At 43.4% G+C, this 16,647-nt stretch overlaps 1 protein-coding gene across 1 annotated transcript in view; it reads left to right on the top strand.

Moving 5' to 3' along the window:
• Positions 1 to 16,647, top strand: part of Cyria (CYFIP related Rac1 interactor A) — a 115,118-nt gene that overhangs the window by 86,925 nt on the left and 11,546 nt on the right. The window contains exons 4-10 of the mRNA XM_057777339.1: positions 5,877 to 5,998; positions 7,290 to 7,395; positions 11,928 to 12,064; positions 12,417 to 12,494; positions 12,657 to 12,773; positions 12,867 to 12,946; positions 15,342 to 15,468. Coding sequence (XP_057633322.1) covers positions 5,877 to 5,998; positions 7,290 to 7,395; positions 11,928 to 12,064; positions 12,417 to 12,494; positions 12,657 to 12,773; positions 12,867 to 12,946; positions 15,342 to 15,468 — 767 coding nt within the window. The remainder of the gene's footprint in view (positions 1 to 5,876; positions 5,999 to 7,289; positions 7,396 to 11,927; positions 12,065 to 12,416; positions 12,495 to 12,656; positions 12,774 to 12,866; positions 12,947 to 15,341; positions 15,469 to 16,647) is intronic.

Raw genomic sequence — 16,647 nt, forward strand, 5'->3', positions numbered from 1 at the left:
CTTTAACCTTGTCTAAACTCCCCATACATTCCTTCAGGTAGGAAGCAGACAGGGCTGTTATTAACTTCCCTTTCTTCACCGAGATCTAATCTGGAGTTTAGCGGGTAGAGAGGGGGGTTAGCTGGTGTGCCCCGAGGGCAGTATTCAGTGAGTGCCAAGGTGACAGAGGGTTTGCTTAGAGCACTAGGTTCACCCAGGAATCCCAGTGAAGCAGATGATATAGACAGCCCTTCACTCGCCCAACCCTGCTCAGTCCCTGGGGTGACTGCTCTGTGGAAAGATCTTTGGGCTCTGGTGTGTGATAACTGATGTCCTGTCCAAACAAATGTGTCAGCCGGGTCCCACTTACATTGTCCAATGGACCCTTGGATTTGACGCTTCTTCTGTAAACAGTATCTCGCTATAGGCCATTACCATTGTACATTCCCCCAAACTAACACCAGGAAATTATTTACGTCTCTTAGTTTATTCGGAACGCAGGAGAGGGTGGGAGAGTATGGAAGTGGGTGGGAAGATGGGTTGGGGATTAAATTTATGGCTTGGGCAAATCCTTTCAGCCGTCCCTCGCTCCAGTGTTTACGCAGCAGTCATGGGGCACAGAGATAGCTATACATCCTGATGATGAAATGCCTCCGCTGCCTTCAAGACCAAAGGCATCTCGTAAATTGTGTCTTCTTCTCAGATTATTTTAGGTTAATTTGCTTCTCTGTCAGGTTCCCCTCACAGGCCTAAGTAGGATGTGGGGGGAAAGGTGTGCTGTCCCTGCTGCCTTTGAAGACAGGATGAGGCCTTGGCTGATTCACAGAGATAAAGCCCTTTTGAATTGACAGCCTCTTTCCAGTTGGAGGCCGGCTGTTGTTCCCTGTGAAATCTTTCTGACAAACAAAGACAACTGCTTTCTTCCCTGTTAGCACAGAGGAATGCCAAGCATTCAGCTTTGAAAAGAAATTATCAAGGGTCCTCCAGAGGGATACCTTCCACCTAGCCTCCAACAACACCCAAAATGTTGGCAGTTGACATGCACCAACCCTCATTAGCAATTGCAGTCCAAGGAGAAGTCCATATATCCCCTGCCTGGAAACAAAATGAATATCCTTTGTCTTAACTGATAAAAGGGTTATTTACCTACTTAACACTGTAGACGCGTGAAATCTTCTTAGTTCTCCACAGCCAAACTGGGGATGTAAGGTCATAATACATATGATGCATTTTCATACTTTCCACAGCAGCGAGTCCAAAAAGGACCCTTAAATCAACGCCTGGATAATGGCTAGGGTACAGATGGTCCAGGCCTTCTCGGAGTATTGGCTTCTGAAATTGCCTGTGTAAATCACAAGGACTTTAACAGCTCTGTCGTCAGACAGGGTGAGCACTCACTTCATGTAGCCATTCCTCTCAATTCACTAAAGTAATTGAAGATGATTAGACGGTCAGGATGAGAGTCGTAGATGAAACATCACTGAAGAAGTCATTGACTACGTATGACTGGAACCAAGGACTCCCATCAGGAGTGGTAGTGTGAAGGCGTGTAAGTGTGTATATGTGTTTATGTGTGTGTATGCATGTGTGTATGTATTTGTTTATATATAAATGTGTGCATGTGTGTAAGTGTATGTGTATAGATGTATGTGTGTATCTGGTATGTGTGTCTGTGTACACCAATGTGACAAATGTGTGTGCATTGTGTGTGTGTGTGTATGTGACATACCACTTCATAAAAAGTCAAGCTTCCTGTTAAAAATAGAAAAGCAAAGACCATAGTTCAGAGTTGCTGGTCACTTAGCCAATGCTCTCAAGGTTACTGGGGAATTAAACACAGTAACCTTTTCCAGCACTAATTCTTCAGGGTCCCTTTTAAGATGTCATTTCTCGATATCTGAAAACTCAATAAACTTTTTAAATCTGGTCAGCAGTTGGGTCTGAATATGGGGAGTGCTGGAAGAGAATCCAAATCCTTTCACAGAGTTGTCCCAGAAAACAAGGCAAGGGCAATGACGGGGATGGAAAAGATAGGGCTTTGCCAGCGTTTTAGTCTCCCAGACAGAGCAAATGTCCCAGTAGCTTGCTAGCCATAATAAGACTCTGGGCAGTGGGAGATTTAAGCACACATGTTGATGAAGCAAGAATCAGTTTGGTCACCATAGAATATGAATGCCGTAGTGGCAGGCACACAACAGGACAGGGATGGAAGCGTTGTTTGTCCCACTGCCTCCTAGAACCCACGTCCGATCAAGACAATCAATAGATTATATAGTGAGTTCAAGCCTGAAACACATGAGACCCTGTCTCAAAAGAAAAAAAATCTAAAATGTGAAAACTATATATAAATCATTACTTCATCTATATCTGACACATTTTCCATGAGCACATACTATATACTAACCAGGCACTGAAAATATGTAATCAGATGAAACAAATATGGTCAGAGCCCTATGTCTAGTGGATAAAATTATTATTAATTAGTTCTGAATTTTTAGTACTGTGGGATGTAAGTGGGATGAATCATTGGATTCCATATGGATTTGGGACAATGGTAACTGTCACTTGGGGTTACGCAGCCCTTTTACCACTTGCATAATGAGACAGACACTAGGAAAGAAACATCCAGTATGCAGCCTGATCCATATGCATTCTGGGATAACTACAAGTGTGACTCAGTACCTTTGTAGATGACAACAGCATGTCACATTGTCAAAAGTTTGAACAGTCCTAAGATTAGAGTCTCTCAGCTGTCCCTGCACTGGGAAAGCTGGGCAACCCGACAGTGGTTTGAGTCCCTTGTGGAATATTCCACCTTCCGGCCCAGAAGGCATGGTGGCCTGTTTGCTGGCATGAGGGACCTAACTGTTGGCTGGAAGAGAAATTGACTTCAATTCCATGACAGGAAAGGTGGGAGAAAATCAACTGTCCCGTGGGAGTAGCAAATTATGGCAGAAAATGAGCCAACACGTCTCTAAGCCTTGATGGGAGAGGAAGTGTCAGATGAGGTGTCTGCACCCTTAACAGGACTGTGCTACAAGCATCCCTAACGGGCAGAACATCTGCCAAAGGAAACAGTTTCCCAGAGAAGGAGGCTGGGCACTGAGGGTCCTGTTTTTATCCTCTAGCTGCTAGGAGAACAGCTCTGTCAAGTAGAAAATGCTCACCCTGCACCCCAAGTCCACCTCCTGTGGCATGCAAAAAATGCCACCCCCTAAGCTGTTCATGCAAATTCTTTGTAGCCAAAAGAATGTCCCTGCCAGTTTATGTAGGAAAGTGTCACTTCACCTGCCATGGAGTCAGGAGCGAGCTGTAGGACCACTTTGAGGCCCCTCTGTAGGATGTTTATTTTTGAAAGCTCTTAGGAAATTTTTCTCTTTTCTATGAAGTGGCGTGGAAGCTTTCTCCTTTTGTGGTCTGTGGCCAACAACAGGATGCTTTTTAGACTTTGTCTGTGCTCTGTGCCACTCAGTTTTAATTCTGTTTCATATGCCACTGTTCCTTAGTGACTTGTTGAGATGAGACCATGTGGCAGGGGTGATGCGACACATCTCTTCGCCTCCCGGGACAACTCTCTTCCACAAACAGTTGTAGAACTCTGAACCCTCAGATTGGGCACACTCTCTATTTTGCTTGTCTCTTCTCTAAATGCTTCATCTGAAAAATTTCTACCTTAGAAACAGTGTGTTCCTGGATTTGAGTGAGGGCTTTTTTGTTTCTTTAGTTTCTTGTTGTGTTGTTTTAATTTCATATGTATGGATGTTTTAACTACACGTTTGTCTGTATGCTGTGTATGTACCTTGTGCCTAAGGAAACCAGAGGAGGGCATCAGATCCCTTGGAACTAGATTACAGATGATAATTAGCCACTCTGTGGGTGCTGGGAACTGAACCCAGGTCCTCTGGAAGAGCAGCCAGTGCTCTGACCCCTGAGCCGTCTCTCCAGCTCCTGAGTGCCTTGTTTTTATTTGCTTTGTAGGCTTTTTGCTTTGCTTTGTTTTGTTCTTCTTGTGTTTTTCTCCTTGCTACTATTGCAGTTCAGAAACTCCTGGCTCCTCCCTTGGATTTTCAACGAAGTGCTGTCCGCAGCGACAGACTTCCTAGCTCATGGATGTGCAGGCTTCCTTTTATGACATCCATATTGCTTTGAGGAAACGGAAAGGGATAACATATGAAGTGATTCATATTGTGGAAAACCTCAGACCTGATACTATTTACGCAATGTTTGTGGGAAGCAAAGGATTCAGGGATAGAGGAGGAATCAGCTGTTCTTTCCCCTTCAATTCCGGGTCAGCTTCTCTGATCTCTTTCCTGACATCTCGGTCCCCTGCTGGTCCAGCTGTGCGCCATCTAGTCACCTGGCCCTAGGCCACTCTGTTCCCTCTCTCTGTGGATATACCTCCTTCTCTCTCCCATGTCTGCTGCCGTGCTTGAGTCCTGACAACTCCAACACCTTCCTAACCACATTACCTGCCTCACCCTGACCTGCAGGCACCTCAGACCCACTTAATCCCCAGTTGACATTGTATCATTTCTAGGAAACATGTTTTCCCAGTGTCTGGGAACCCCATTGAGGGTCTATAATTTTCTGTCTTATTTTTAGGGTTGCCTCTCTTCTTAATTTGTCAGCATCACACATATACACAGTGTATTGTGAGCATCTTCACCTCCGTTACCCTTTCTTATTCCTCTCCCACCCGTTAACCCCCTTGTTCTTCCAAACAATTATGGGTTTTGTTTCTTTTCTTTCTTTCACTTTTTAAAATTTCCTTGGAAGCTACCAATTCCTTTGTTTTTGACAGGACCTAGTGAATAAAGTAGTCCCAAACTCGCCACGGGCATCATTCCTGAGTTTGACAGGAACTTCTCTGGCCTCCTCTGGCCATCAACTCTCCCTGGTTGCCCAGCCTGCTAATGCACCCAGCCAACACTACCGTTACCTGTCTTGTGAATCCATCTCTGACACCCCAGACTCCAACTAGTGATGAAAACACATCACACTTTTGCAGCATCTGCCCTTTGTCCTGTGAAAAAAATTAAATAAAATTGGGGTTGAGTCAGGGGAGTGTCAGACTTCATACAACTCTGTCCTTGTTGCTCTGTTAGTTAAGTCACTGACAGCATCCCTCATCTTGGGATTTAAATACCTAGAAACAAAGTTATGTGGCAGGTTGTCTATTCCTCTCCCTGGGCAGTGGCATCATTTTACAGGAAGAAACTAGCCTGATTCTTAGCACTTATGAGAGCAGTGATAGTCCATGTTTCTCAACTATCGGTCTCCATGAAATGCTTCTGGAGGTAAGAACCTGCAAGGTCTCCAGGGATGTCAGAGAGGAAGAGCTGCCTGGAGAGCTTAGATGGCACCTGTGGCTATCAGAATGCTGCCTTCGTGTATGTGGCCTAAACACATCACATGCTTCCGTGGGTACCACAGTCAAGACTGAAGATAAACAGAACAGGCCTTTAGACAATGATCTCCCAGCGTGTCTCTGCTGAGAAACTGTTGTGTGCACATTTATTAAGGGAGAATAAACACAATAAAAGGGACATTAAAAAGAAATTTGGCTTCCACAAAACCATGTTTACTCCTCCTATTACCCAATGTGAACATAAGGTATACAAAAATGCATTTTATATAAATTAGCAAATGAACACTTAGGACAATTTGTTCATACTAGGTTTAATATGTACAAAAAATTGTTGTTGGATGCTTTGAATTGCGTCATGGGCAGAAGCCGTGTTCATTTTCCTTACCTAACAGCTTCTAATGTTACAGAGTGACTTCCAAAGCTGGAGGAAGAGAAGGGACTGCTGAGCTGGTAGATCTGACTGTTTATGAACTTTTAGAGTTGTTCAGAAACACTAGTCTCAGTTTCTCATGGTTTCTCTGTCACTTAGATGCCCAACCTACAGAAGGAGAACGAGAGATATGGAACCAGATCAGTGCTGTCCTCCAGGACTCCGAGAGCATCCTCACGGACCTGCAGGCTTACAAAGGAGCGGGACCAGAGATCCGAGATGTAAGTCAATGACAGTACTGAACTGACTAAACCCTGCGGGGGGGGGGGGAGTACCTTATACACATGAGCAGGCCTACACACGTGTACACACACACACAAATGCATGCACATTCAATGATTAAGGCATAGCCTTATTACTAACTAGAGTGCACAGTAGAAGAATGTGGGACTCCTGTCTAACCAGTAAGGCCAGTAGATGACCTCATTTAAGGGCAATATTGTCATAAAGCCCAGGAATAGAAGTTGAATCTCTGAGTCATGAGATCTAGGGTGACATGTGCAATCGAACTTTTGGGATTACCTTGGTAGGTTACAACAGTGTCACACACAACAGCTAGAGAACACCCGCTCTAAGGAGAGTGTAGATGTAGTTTGTTTATATTTTCTGAGGTTTTTTATAAAAATTAATACAAATCAGTAGTCAAAAACCTAAGGAATGCTGAATAGGAGAAAGAGTCTTCTTCAAGGAAGAGCACACCAACTGGCCAGGAATAACACTATATGGACTGAGCAGCAGGAATAACACTATATGGACTGAGCAGCAGGAATAACACTATATGGACTGAGCAGCAGGAATAACACTATATGGACTGAACAGGCTGTGTTTATTTAGGAACACACACACACACATCCATATTTTCATAAAAATTACCCTGCCTCTGCCACTGTCCTCATAAGAACATACCGAATGTTACAAAGGAAAAGTCTATTATGACGCAGCATTTCTACTTCAAGGTCACCTTAAGTATAGAGCTTATTACAGACGGGCAGGAACACAATGTGTATCACAGTGAAGGCACAATAGCTACAGCCTCCGTTCTTCATAATAAGCCGTCTTTAGATGAATCAAGTGCTACCAGAGAGTAGTACCAGTGTTTATTTTGTTTGCTTGGGGGAGGAGGGGATTCGAGACAGGGTTTCTCTGTAGCTTTGGTGCCGGTCCTGGAACTAGCTCTTGTAGACCAGGCTGGCCATGAACTCCCAGAGATCCGCCTGCCGCCCGGCTGTTTTTGTTTCTTTTTTTTAACCAAAGAACACAGCAGCAAGTCAGATGAGACAAGATCTACCTGAGACCCATAAGCTTCATGCTTATGGATTGAAACTGCCTTCAGAAATGAGTTCTTTGGGAAATCATCCAGATAATCATTGTCCACCAAGGTGGTTCCAATTCTCAAAGCACACTAGAGATTGCATTTTTAAAAAATAACCTACAATCATTCAAGGTACTTTGGTGTGAGCTTACTACTTTTCTTAAACTTGAAACTCACCATCACCCCATTTTCTCCCATAGGCAATTCAAAATCCCAATGATATTCAACTTCAAGAAAAGGCTTGGAATGCAGTCTGCCCCCTGGTCGTGAGGCTGAAACGGTTTTATGAATTCTCCATCCGCCTTGGTGAGTGACTATTACAGATATCATATCCTACATGGCACTTCTTTTTATCATCATCATCATCATTATTATTTATTGTTATTTTTTGCCTTTTGAGAAGATAGAAGGAGCAGCTCTACATGTTGGAAAAGGTCCCCCACTTGCACACTATGAGGCCATTCATAAGCAACTTCCATCACCTTTGTTTCTTGTGTTCTGCCACATGCATCCTTCACTGAAAGTCATTGATTGGTCTCTTGACACTTTGTCATCATGTTCATCTGGGTCCAGCTCTTCAAAGCCTACTGATCTCTTTGAGATTTCTTTTTTATTGTTATGTATGTACATGTGTGCCCATGTGAATTTACAAGAACTTTTGGAGACCAGAAGAGGGTGTCAGAGCCTTTGAAACTAGAGGTGCAGATGGTTATGAGCTACCATGAGGGTGCTGGAACCAAACTCTGGTCCTCTGTAAGGACAGCAAATGCTCTTAATTGCTAAGCTATCACTCAGCACTAGTCTTGGGCTTGGTTCTCTCTCTCTTTCTCTTTTTCTCTCCATCCTTCTCTCATATATTACATCCCAACTCCAGTATTTACTCCTCATTCTCATACATTGATCCTGACCACAGTTTCCCCTCCCTTCCTCCCTGTTTGCGGAGGCTGCTTATTCATTTCCAAACTGCCCAGACTTAAACTAATCACACAGAAATTATATTATTTGTAATACTATTTGGCCAGTAGCTTAAGCGTATTTTCTAGCTAGCTCTTATATCTTAAATTAACCCATTTCTATTATCTGTGTATCACCATGTGGCTATGGCTTACCAGCAAGGTTCTGGTGCATCTGTTTTCTGCAGGTGGCTACATGGCATTTTTTTTGACTCAGCCTACTTTCTTAATATATTTCTTTCAGCCTGGCTTTACTCTGTTAAACCATTGGCCGAAAGGAGCTTCTTTATTAACTAATGGCAATAAGACATATTCACAGTATACATTACCTCCCACATCACCTCCCCTTTTCTGTCTAAGTAAAAAGGAAAGTTTTAACTTTAACATTGCAAGATTAAATATAACAAAACAGTTATCAAGCAAGAATTATAGTTACAATATTTATATCTATTCTATCTTTTATTGTAACTTGGCCCATAGCATCTGGCAGACGTTTTCATGAAGCAGGAAATTCCAAAGACAGTTCTACCTGTATTGGCAGTTTGCCAGTAACTTTCTTCTGTGTCCTGCAGAATGTCTGGCAGACTCTTTCATGAATTAGGAACCCTGAAGGACAGTCTCACCTTCTTTAGGCAGCTTCAGCAGTCATTTTTCTGTGGGTCCTGCAAGTTCAATCAAACAGTTCAGGCAAGAACAGTTTCTTGCCCAAATGGCTAACAAACTCCATGAGGAGCCTCTTCTATGCCCATATTCCTCTTGAAATAATTGGTGCTGTCAAGAGCAGATGTGTCTCATTGTCATGAAAAGTCTAAGTTCTTAAAACTTAAAATGCCATATTCTGTTGTTAGTCTTTGAGAGTTTTGAAGAATAACTATCCATCTGAAATATACCTTAGATACCTTTAAAATTTATATGTTGGTTTAGCTTAGCAGACTATACAATGAAATGTCTCTCTGTACTTAGCTCCTTCACAGTCAAAAAATTAAAAGAAAGCACAATAATATACATAATCCAGACTCTCTGTGTATATTTCATCTTTACATAGCTTATTTTTCTTTCCTCTAAAAATCTATTACTGTCTGTACTCTGTCTCTTTAAAGACTTTGTTTTATTTTTTTTAAACCATTTACTTTCTTCTATAACTCTCTATACTTTTTTTCTTCTCTCTCCCAAGCTGTGATCCATTTAGAGGTCTTTTTCATCAGAATTTGTTCTTTATTGCATATCTGTAATGCTTTTCTGACCAGAACTGATTCTTAAAATGCTCAGCAGAGTGGCTAGAAATAAGGCTGCTTTGCGTTTTGGCTCTACCCAGTCCAACATGGCCAAGATCCATTTACTGCCTCTGAGACTGCCAGGTAGGAGCCATGCTCACCACCTCAACTCTGGTAACCAGTTGGCCCATACTGCCACCAAGTAATTGCAGCATGCTGCCCACAAATCCCATTCAAGTGCTAAGCCTTCTGAAAGAGCCAGAGTCATTCCTGCTGCCAAACTAGGAAGCCGCCATTTTAAAAGAAGCTGTGTAGTTTTTACCGCTAAAGCTGAGTCAGGAAACCTTAAAGGAACTATGTCTCTGCTTTCCGCCAGCAAAAAGAGCAAGAAGTTGTATTAAACTCTATTTTTTGTGTGTGTATCGAGAATTTATTTTCAAATTCTCTCATGTTTTAAGTGGATTTAGTTGACCACATTGGTGCCAATTTGTTGGTCCCACCATAACTTTACTCAGTAAGCCACAGCCATGTGGCAATACACAGATTAATAGAGATGGGTTAGTTTAGGAAATAAGAGCTAGGTAAAAATATGCTGAAGCTATTGGTCAAACAATATTGCAAATAATATAGTTTCTGTATGATTATTTCAAATCAGGGCAGTTAGGCAATGAACTAACAGCCTCTGACAACACCTCCCTTCCTTTCTCCCTCCTTATGTCCCTTCCTCCCTCCCTCCTTTCTTTTCTTCCTCAGATCCACTCCTCTGTCTCCCTTCAGAAAAGAGCAGGCCTCCCAAGGATATCAATTGAACAATGCATGACAAGTTACAATAAGACTAGGCAAAAATCCTCTTATTAAGGCTGGATGAGGCAACTCAACAGGAGAAAAAGGATCCCAAGAGAAGGCAAGAGAGTAGGAGACACCCCACTCACACTGTCAGGAGTTTCGCAAGAACACCAAGCTATATAACCACAACCTTTATGCAGAAGACCTAGGTCAGACCCATACAAGTCCTGTGATTGTTGCTTCAGTCTCTATGAGCTCCTATGAGCCCTGCTTAGTTGATTTTTGTGAGCTGTGTTCTTATGGTGTTCTCAGACCCTCTGTCTCCCAGAATCTTTCCACCCCTTCTTCCATGGGGTTCCCTGATCTCTGCCTAATGCTTGACTGAGGGTCTCTGCATCTGCTCCCATCCATTGCTGGATGAAGCCTCTCTGATGACAATTGACCTAGACTCTGGTCTATTGGTCTCAGTTCTTAATAAAAACAAAATTGGAGGATAGAATTCATTTGAATCCATAGTCTCCTCTCATGCCCCAAAACACAATTAACTGAATGCAAAATGTAAGAAAATAAAGCTAGCATTCTTACTTTAGCTTTACAATAAAAATAAACTGCACAGAAATAAGATGACTCTGCAGAAGCAAGCGTGGAGGCAAGCGAGGTTGACAAACTGGCTGCATGCCACCAGCAGTGTGGTGTAATTACTGTCAGTGCTTGGGGTATCATCTGTTAATACAGTATATTTAGAATGGAAATGGTAGTCAGCATTTTTTGCTTTAATTTGTCACTAAAATGAGGGCAATATTCTAAGAAGAAAACCAAAGCTGAATCCATGACTTGATATTGAAAAGGACTTGATGCTTGACTAGCTAAGGGAGGGGTTCAAACTGATTTCACAAACAAGGTTGCCCCAGTTTCTCAGGCATAAGATAAATCGAAACTTCTGTTTCCTCAATGGGCATTTGGATGTAGTGAGCTGAAATACCAAGAACCTCAGTTGTATCTCAACAGAAAGGGTTTGCATCTTGCGTGTCCTGTCTTTTCAGTAACAAGATTTTACCGTCATAGTAGCAACACCTATGGTAGCCCTAGTCAATGTAGGAAGTGATGAACATATCTACCTTTTAAATAAAACATTACTCATAAAAACCTCAGTGGGTCCAATTTGGCTTATGGGTCATAGTTTATCAACTCCTGCCATTGAGGATTGGTTAAATGACTTTGCTGTTAAAATGTTTGGGAGCAAAAAGAGTGGAGAATGATCAGAAATAGGCAAATGGGAGGGAGAGATGAGGTTATTGTAAGAACATAACAAGGGTAAATGTGGTAGATTTGTAGAGAAATGTCATGGGGATGTAGAAGGAGAGAAACATGCTAGAAGACCAAAATTTCCACTGTGTTAAAGAGGTGACTTAACCAATGTATTCAGGGCTCTTGGATATGTGTGTGGAGACCAGAGACTGACACTGTTACTCATGGACTGTTGATAAACTACCCAGCCCCAGGGAGCTTTGTCTCTTCTGTCTCTGTTCCCATGCCCATTTTCAAAGCTAGTGTTACATACCTGTACCCCCACACCTGGGGGATTTTTGTGGATACGATAGGTATGAATTGGGTTTGCACAGCATCTTACCGATTGGAGCCCTCTCCTCAGCTCTCACCTCACCTTGAATCATTAGTGCCTCTCATGCACACGAGCTCCGTTCATATATTGTGGTTTTCTACAAGGCTCATAAAGGAGATTGCTAAGTGAACTGGGTTCGGGAAACCCTCGAAAGGGACCGTCCACACAGGTTGCCTCTGAGAGTGTCAACTTGAACTGTTCACTGTGCTTTTAAGGATGTGTCTGGCCTCTCTGAATAGACCTCTGTCTCCCCTTGACTTTCAGAAAAAGCCCTGCAGAGTTTACTGGAATCTCTGACGTGCCCTCCTTACACACCAACCCAGCACCTGGAGCGGGAGCAGGCCCTGGCAAAAGAATTTGCAGAAATCTTACATTTTACCCTTCGATTTGATGAGCTGAAGGTCAGGCCACACACACTGTGGGAGCTGAACGGAGTAGCGCTGCTTTATGGTTTTTTTGCTAAGGCTGTAGGGTCGGGGTGGGAGAGTAAGATGGAATACCTCCCCCAGGAGGATTATAACAGTATCTTCTTCTCACTGGGCAAACATGCTTTCCCAGAAATACATCCCACAGGAAGAACATGACATTTTTCAGAACACCTAGTGATAGGTCCTTATTTTTAATGGTTGCCCCGGTCCTTGAATGACAAAGAGAAGTTGTGCCATATCTGCAAACACTCCTGTCTGGGCTCCTGATGCTGCCCCTTCACCTGTTTCTGGAAGGTGACCTTCTTTCTTCTCTTCCACATTTCAGATGAGGAACCCAGCGATTCAGAATGACTTTAGCTACTACAGGAGAACAATAAGTCGCAACCGCATCAACAACATGCACGTGAGTCCCTGCTTGTCTCTGGCTGGGGCCACCATCTTCCCATGGCTGCTTTGACTTGTGTGTCCGGCCAGGCCCAGAGAGAAGGCCGAGTCCTTGTCTATAACTTGGTTGTGGAGATAAGGATGCTTTCTTTATAACTATTGCTGCTCTTGCTTCCATCAGCTAGACATTGAGAATGAAGTGAATAATGAGATGGCCAACCGAATGTCCCTCTTCTATGCCGAAGCCACACCAATGCTGAAGACTCTCAGCAATGCCACAATGCACTTTGTCTCAGAAGTAAGTGCAGCCAGTGAGCAGCAGAGTTATCTTTCTTTACCATGCATGCATATTGTTAACATGACTAACGTGTGTTTGTGTCTCTCCACTTAGAATAAAACCCTGCCAATAGAGAATACCACAGACTGCCTCAGTACTATGACAAGTGTCTGCAAGGTTATGCTGGAGACACCGTAAGTGAAACCAGAAGTGTGGGCATGGCTAAGTTTCCACCAGGCTGGGGCCTGGTCAGATGTGTTGATAGCGGCATGTCCTCTTTCAGATGCCAGATTAAAGTTTCCCTTGTAGAGTGTTTGCTTCTGTTTCACTGGGAGCTTAGGGTGATCTGTGTCAATGTCAGATCCATCAGATCCATTTCACAACCAAAGTAGCTGACTCACCTGTGGGTTGATTGGCCTCGCAAAGTTTTAGCAGCTTGTCACATGCTCTAAGAAAGTGATTCTCAACTTTCTAGTGTGGGTGACCCTTTTTGATACATTTCCTCACATTGTGGTGACACCCCCAACCAGAAAAGGATTCTCATTGCTACTCTATAACTGTAATTTTGCTATAGTTATGAATTGTGATGTAAATATCTGATATGCAAGCTATCTGTGAAGGGGTTGTAGGACCCCTAGAGGGATGGCAACCCACAGGTTGAGAATCACTGCTATAAGCCATGCTGTGAAATGGTGAGATGGGCTAGATGTGTGAGTGTTATTATCGATATACTGTAGAGATGTAGAACCAAGAGTAGCAATGGTAAGATCGTTATGAAAGTAATTCCCCCACCCCTCTCTTCACCCTCTGTTTCTTTGTTCCTAAACTGTTTGCCAGACACTCAAGGTGAAGGATGGTTAGGGTCATGAAGGATGAAGGACGCAGTTACAGGGGAAGGTTGGGGATGCACTTAGTCTGCACTGTGATTACAAATGAACTCTGGCCTCTCTGAACCTTCTTTGTATTCTGTGTCTAATCAAGTTCCCATAATACCATCCGTTCCATACGGTGCCGGAGCCCAGAAGTGTCATAGGCACCTTATTATAGCAGCTGTCTTCAAATATAAAACGATCTTTTATTATTTTATATGTTTGCATGTGTGTATGTACGTGGTGTTTGTGTGTGTATTCACATGCATGTGAAGATGCACATGTGCTTGCTGATGCATATACGTGTGTGTGTGTGTGTGTGCATGCGCACATGCATGCCTCTGTGTATGTATGTATGTGTGTGTGTGTGTGTAAGCCAGAGATTGACTTTGGGTGTCCCTCTTAACTGCTCTCTGACATGTATATTGAGGCAGGGTCTGTCATTTGAACCCAAATTTTGCTGATAGGACTAAGCTGGGTAGTCAGCTTGCTGCAGGCATGCCCTGTCTCTGCCTCCCAAGAGCCGGGATTGCAGGTGGGACACTGTGTTAGGGTTACTATTGGTGTGGAAACACCATGACCAAAAGTAAGTTGGAGAGGAAAGGGTTTACTGGGCTTATACTTCCACATTGTAGTCCTTCACTGAAGGAAATCAGGACAGGAACTTAACCAGGGCATGATCCTGGAGGCAGGAGCTGATGCAGAGGCCATGGAGGGGTGCTGCTTACTGGCTTGCTCCTCATGACTTGCTCAGTCTGCTTTCTTATAAAACCCAGGATGGCATCACCCACAATGGGCTGGGTCCCTCCACCATCAATTGCTAATGAAAACGCCCTTCGGGTTTGCCTGTCGCCAGATCTTATGAAGGCATCTTTTCAATTGAGGTTTTTATCTTCTCCAGCGATTCTAACTTCTGTCAAGTTGACCTGAGACTAACCAACACAACCACCTGGCATACATATGGGCACTGGGGAGCCAAACTCAGTTCCTCTCCCTTATGCAGCAAGTGCTTTACCCAGGGAGCCATCTCTCCTGCCCCATAAAAGGATATTAATTTTAAATCTTTCTTTCATACCAAAGTTAAGATTTATTTCAAGACAGAAATAGTAATTGTCTGCATTGTGGGGCCAACTCATAATGAAATTGATGCTAAAAACGTCTCTAGCTTTGGCCTAAATTATTGCAATCATCAGGGCCCCTGTCAAAGTAAGTGAGCAAAATTTAACCTCCACAAATAACTCCTAGGTACATAATTTCTTTGAGATATCTGCCAATCCACGCTCTTCCACAGCCTGTGTCTTAACAAAGGAACTGACTCCAGCTGGAGACATGAGCGCTGCTGTGGAGAAATGAGCCTGATTCCTTTTCCCTGTAATGAAGCCATTATTCTCTATAATCTTGGACAGCCAGAGGGGCCGGCTATAAAATATTCAAGATTGATGGGCAGGGGTTGATGTACGTGGTGAGCTAGCTGCTAAAGGGAAGCAGAAAAGGGAATTTACCGCCCTCTAATTTACCAGAGTTTGCCCTGAATTGCTAGTTGGATAGAGTCAAAGAAAATTGTCGTCTTGGGTCTTCTAAAGAGCATATTAACCTGGTCGCTGCAGGTCCTGGGTGAGTTCTGTCGGGGGTTGGCGGGTAGAGGAATGGCCAGTTGTGGGTCTCAGAATGCACGTGTTTGAACCAGGGAGTGATGCCACATCCGTGTCTTCTCTTTCAGGGAGTACAGGAGCAGGTTTACAAGCGAGGAGACACTCATGTTCTGCATGAGGGTGATGGTGGGGGTCATCATCCTCTATGACCACGTGCACCCCGTGGGAGCTTTCTGCAAGACATCCAAAATTGATGTAAGAATTCTCATGTAATGTGCTTTTCTCACAAAAGAATGCCAACTGGTAGACCTTACTTCTCTTCCTGTGGCCTCCATCCTTCACTGAGCAAGACCTCTCTGAGATTTATATTTTAGAGATGCATGGCAAATTTCTCCCCAACAGGTAGTCCACTCTTTCTGACATGGTTAGGAGGAGATGTCTTGCCTCCCACATGTAGCTGGAGTGCTGGGATGCTCATCTCCTAGGCCTTAATGAAGCTGAGCAGAGATGCTCCACCCCCACCTTCACTCCACCCTCTGTACCATCTGTGTGTTATAATATAGAGTTGAGAACTTCTGGATGGCAAGGCACAATGGTCAAAGACCAAATGACCTTCCAAACTCTTCTCTGCTGCCCCACCAACCATCCTGTCTGTTCTTATTGTAGAATCCAAGAGTCTCTCCATCACCTTCTCCTCTGATGGTGGATCTCTTCCAGGCACTCTTTAGATGTAGCTCATCCAGGATCACATTTCCTTTACCCCACATAAGTGAAGCCTTCCTTCTCCGTTGGTCCTCAGATGGTTTACCAAACTGTTTGCTAACATTCCCACAGACTCCAGCTTTTCAAATGTATAGGGACAATGATCAAGGCACCTATGTCCTGGGATATTATGCCTGACACCCACTAGATGACTTGCACAAAGCATCTATTCAGTGTCCAAATGTGAGTGTAAGAAAAAAGGAAAACATGGGGGCATACGCAGAGACCTTTGGAAGCACAGTTGCTCTCCACAGTTGCTTCCCTGTGATTTGCAGAATAAACCACACTCCTTTTAGCCAGTGTTTACCAGTAACTCTGTACTAATTACTTTTTCTATGGCTGTGATTCAAAATCCTGAAAGAAACAACTTAAGGAAGAATTTACTTTGCCTCAGCGTCTCAGGGCATAGCCCATCATGGTGGGAAGTCATGGCAACAGGAACATGAGACAGCCTGGTACAATGCATTCAGATTTAGGAAGCAGAGTAAAATGAAAATGGCTCCTTGTGTTTTAATAGATGGCTGAGCATAACAAATTAGAATCCTGCTGTTTGCACTATTTTAAAATATGTTTAATTTACATAAGAATATATTATGAAAATCTTGCAATAAATATTGCGCTTATTGTGGGGGCTTAAGGATTTGGCAGTATAGACTGAATACAAATAACTGT

The sequence above is a fragment of the Chionomys nivalis genome, chromosome 1, assembly GCF_950005125.1.
Source record: "Chionomys nivalis chromosome 1, mChiNiv1.1, whole genome shotgun sequence".
NCBI classification, from domain to species: domain Eukaryota; kingdom Metazoa; phylum Chordata; class Mammalia; order Rodentia; family Cricetidae; genus Chionomys; species Chionomys nivalis.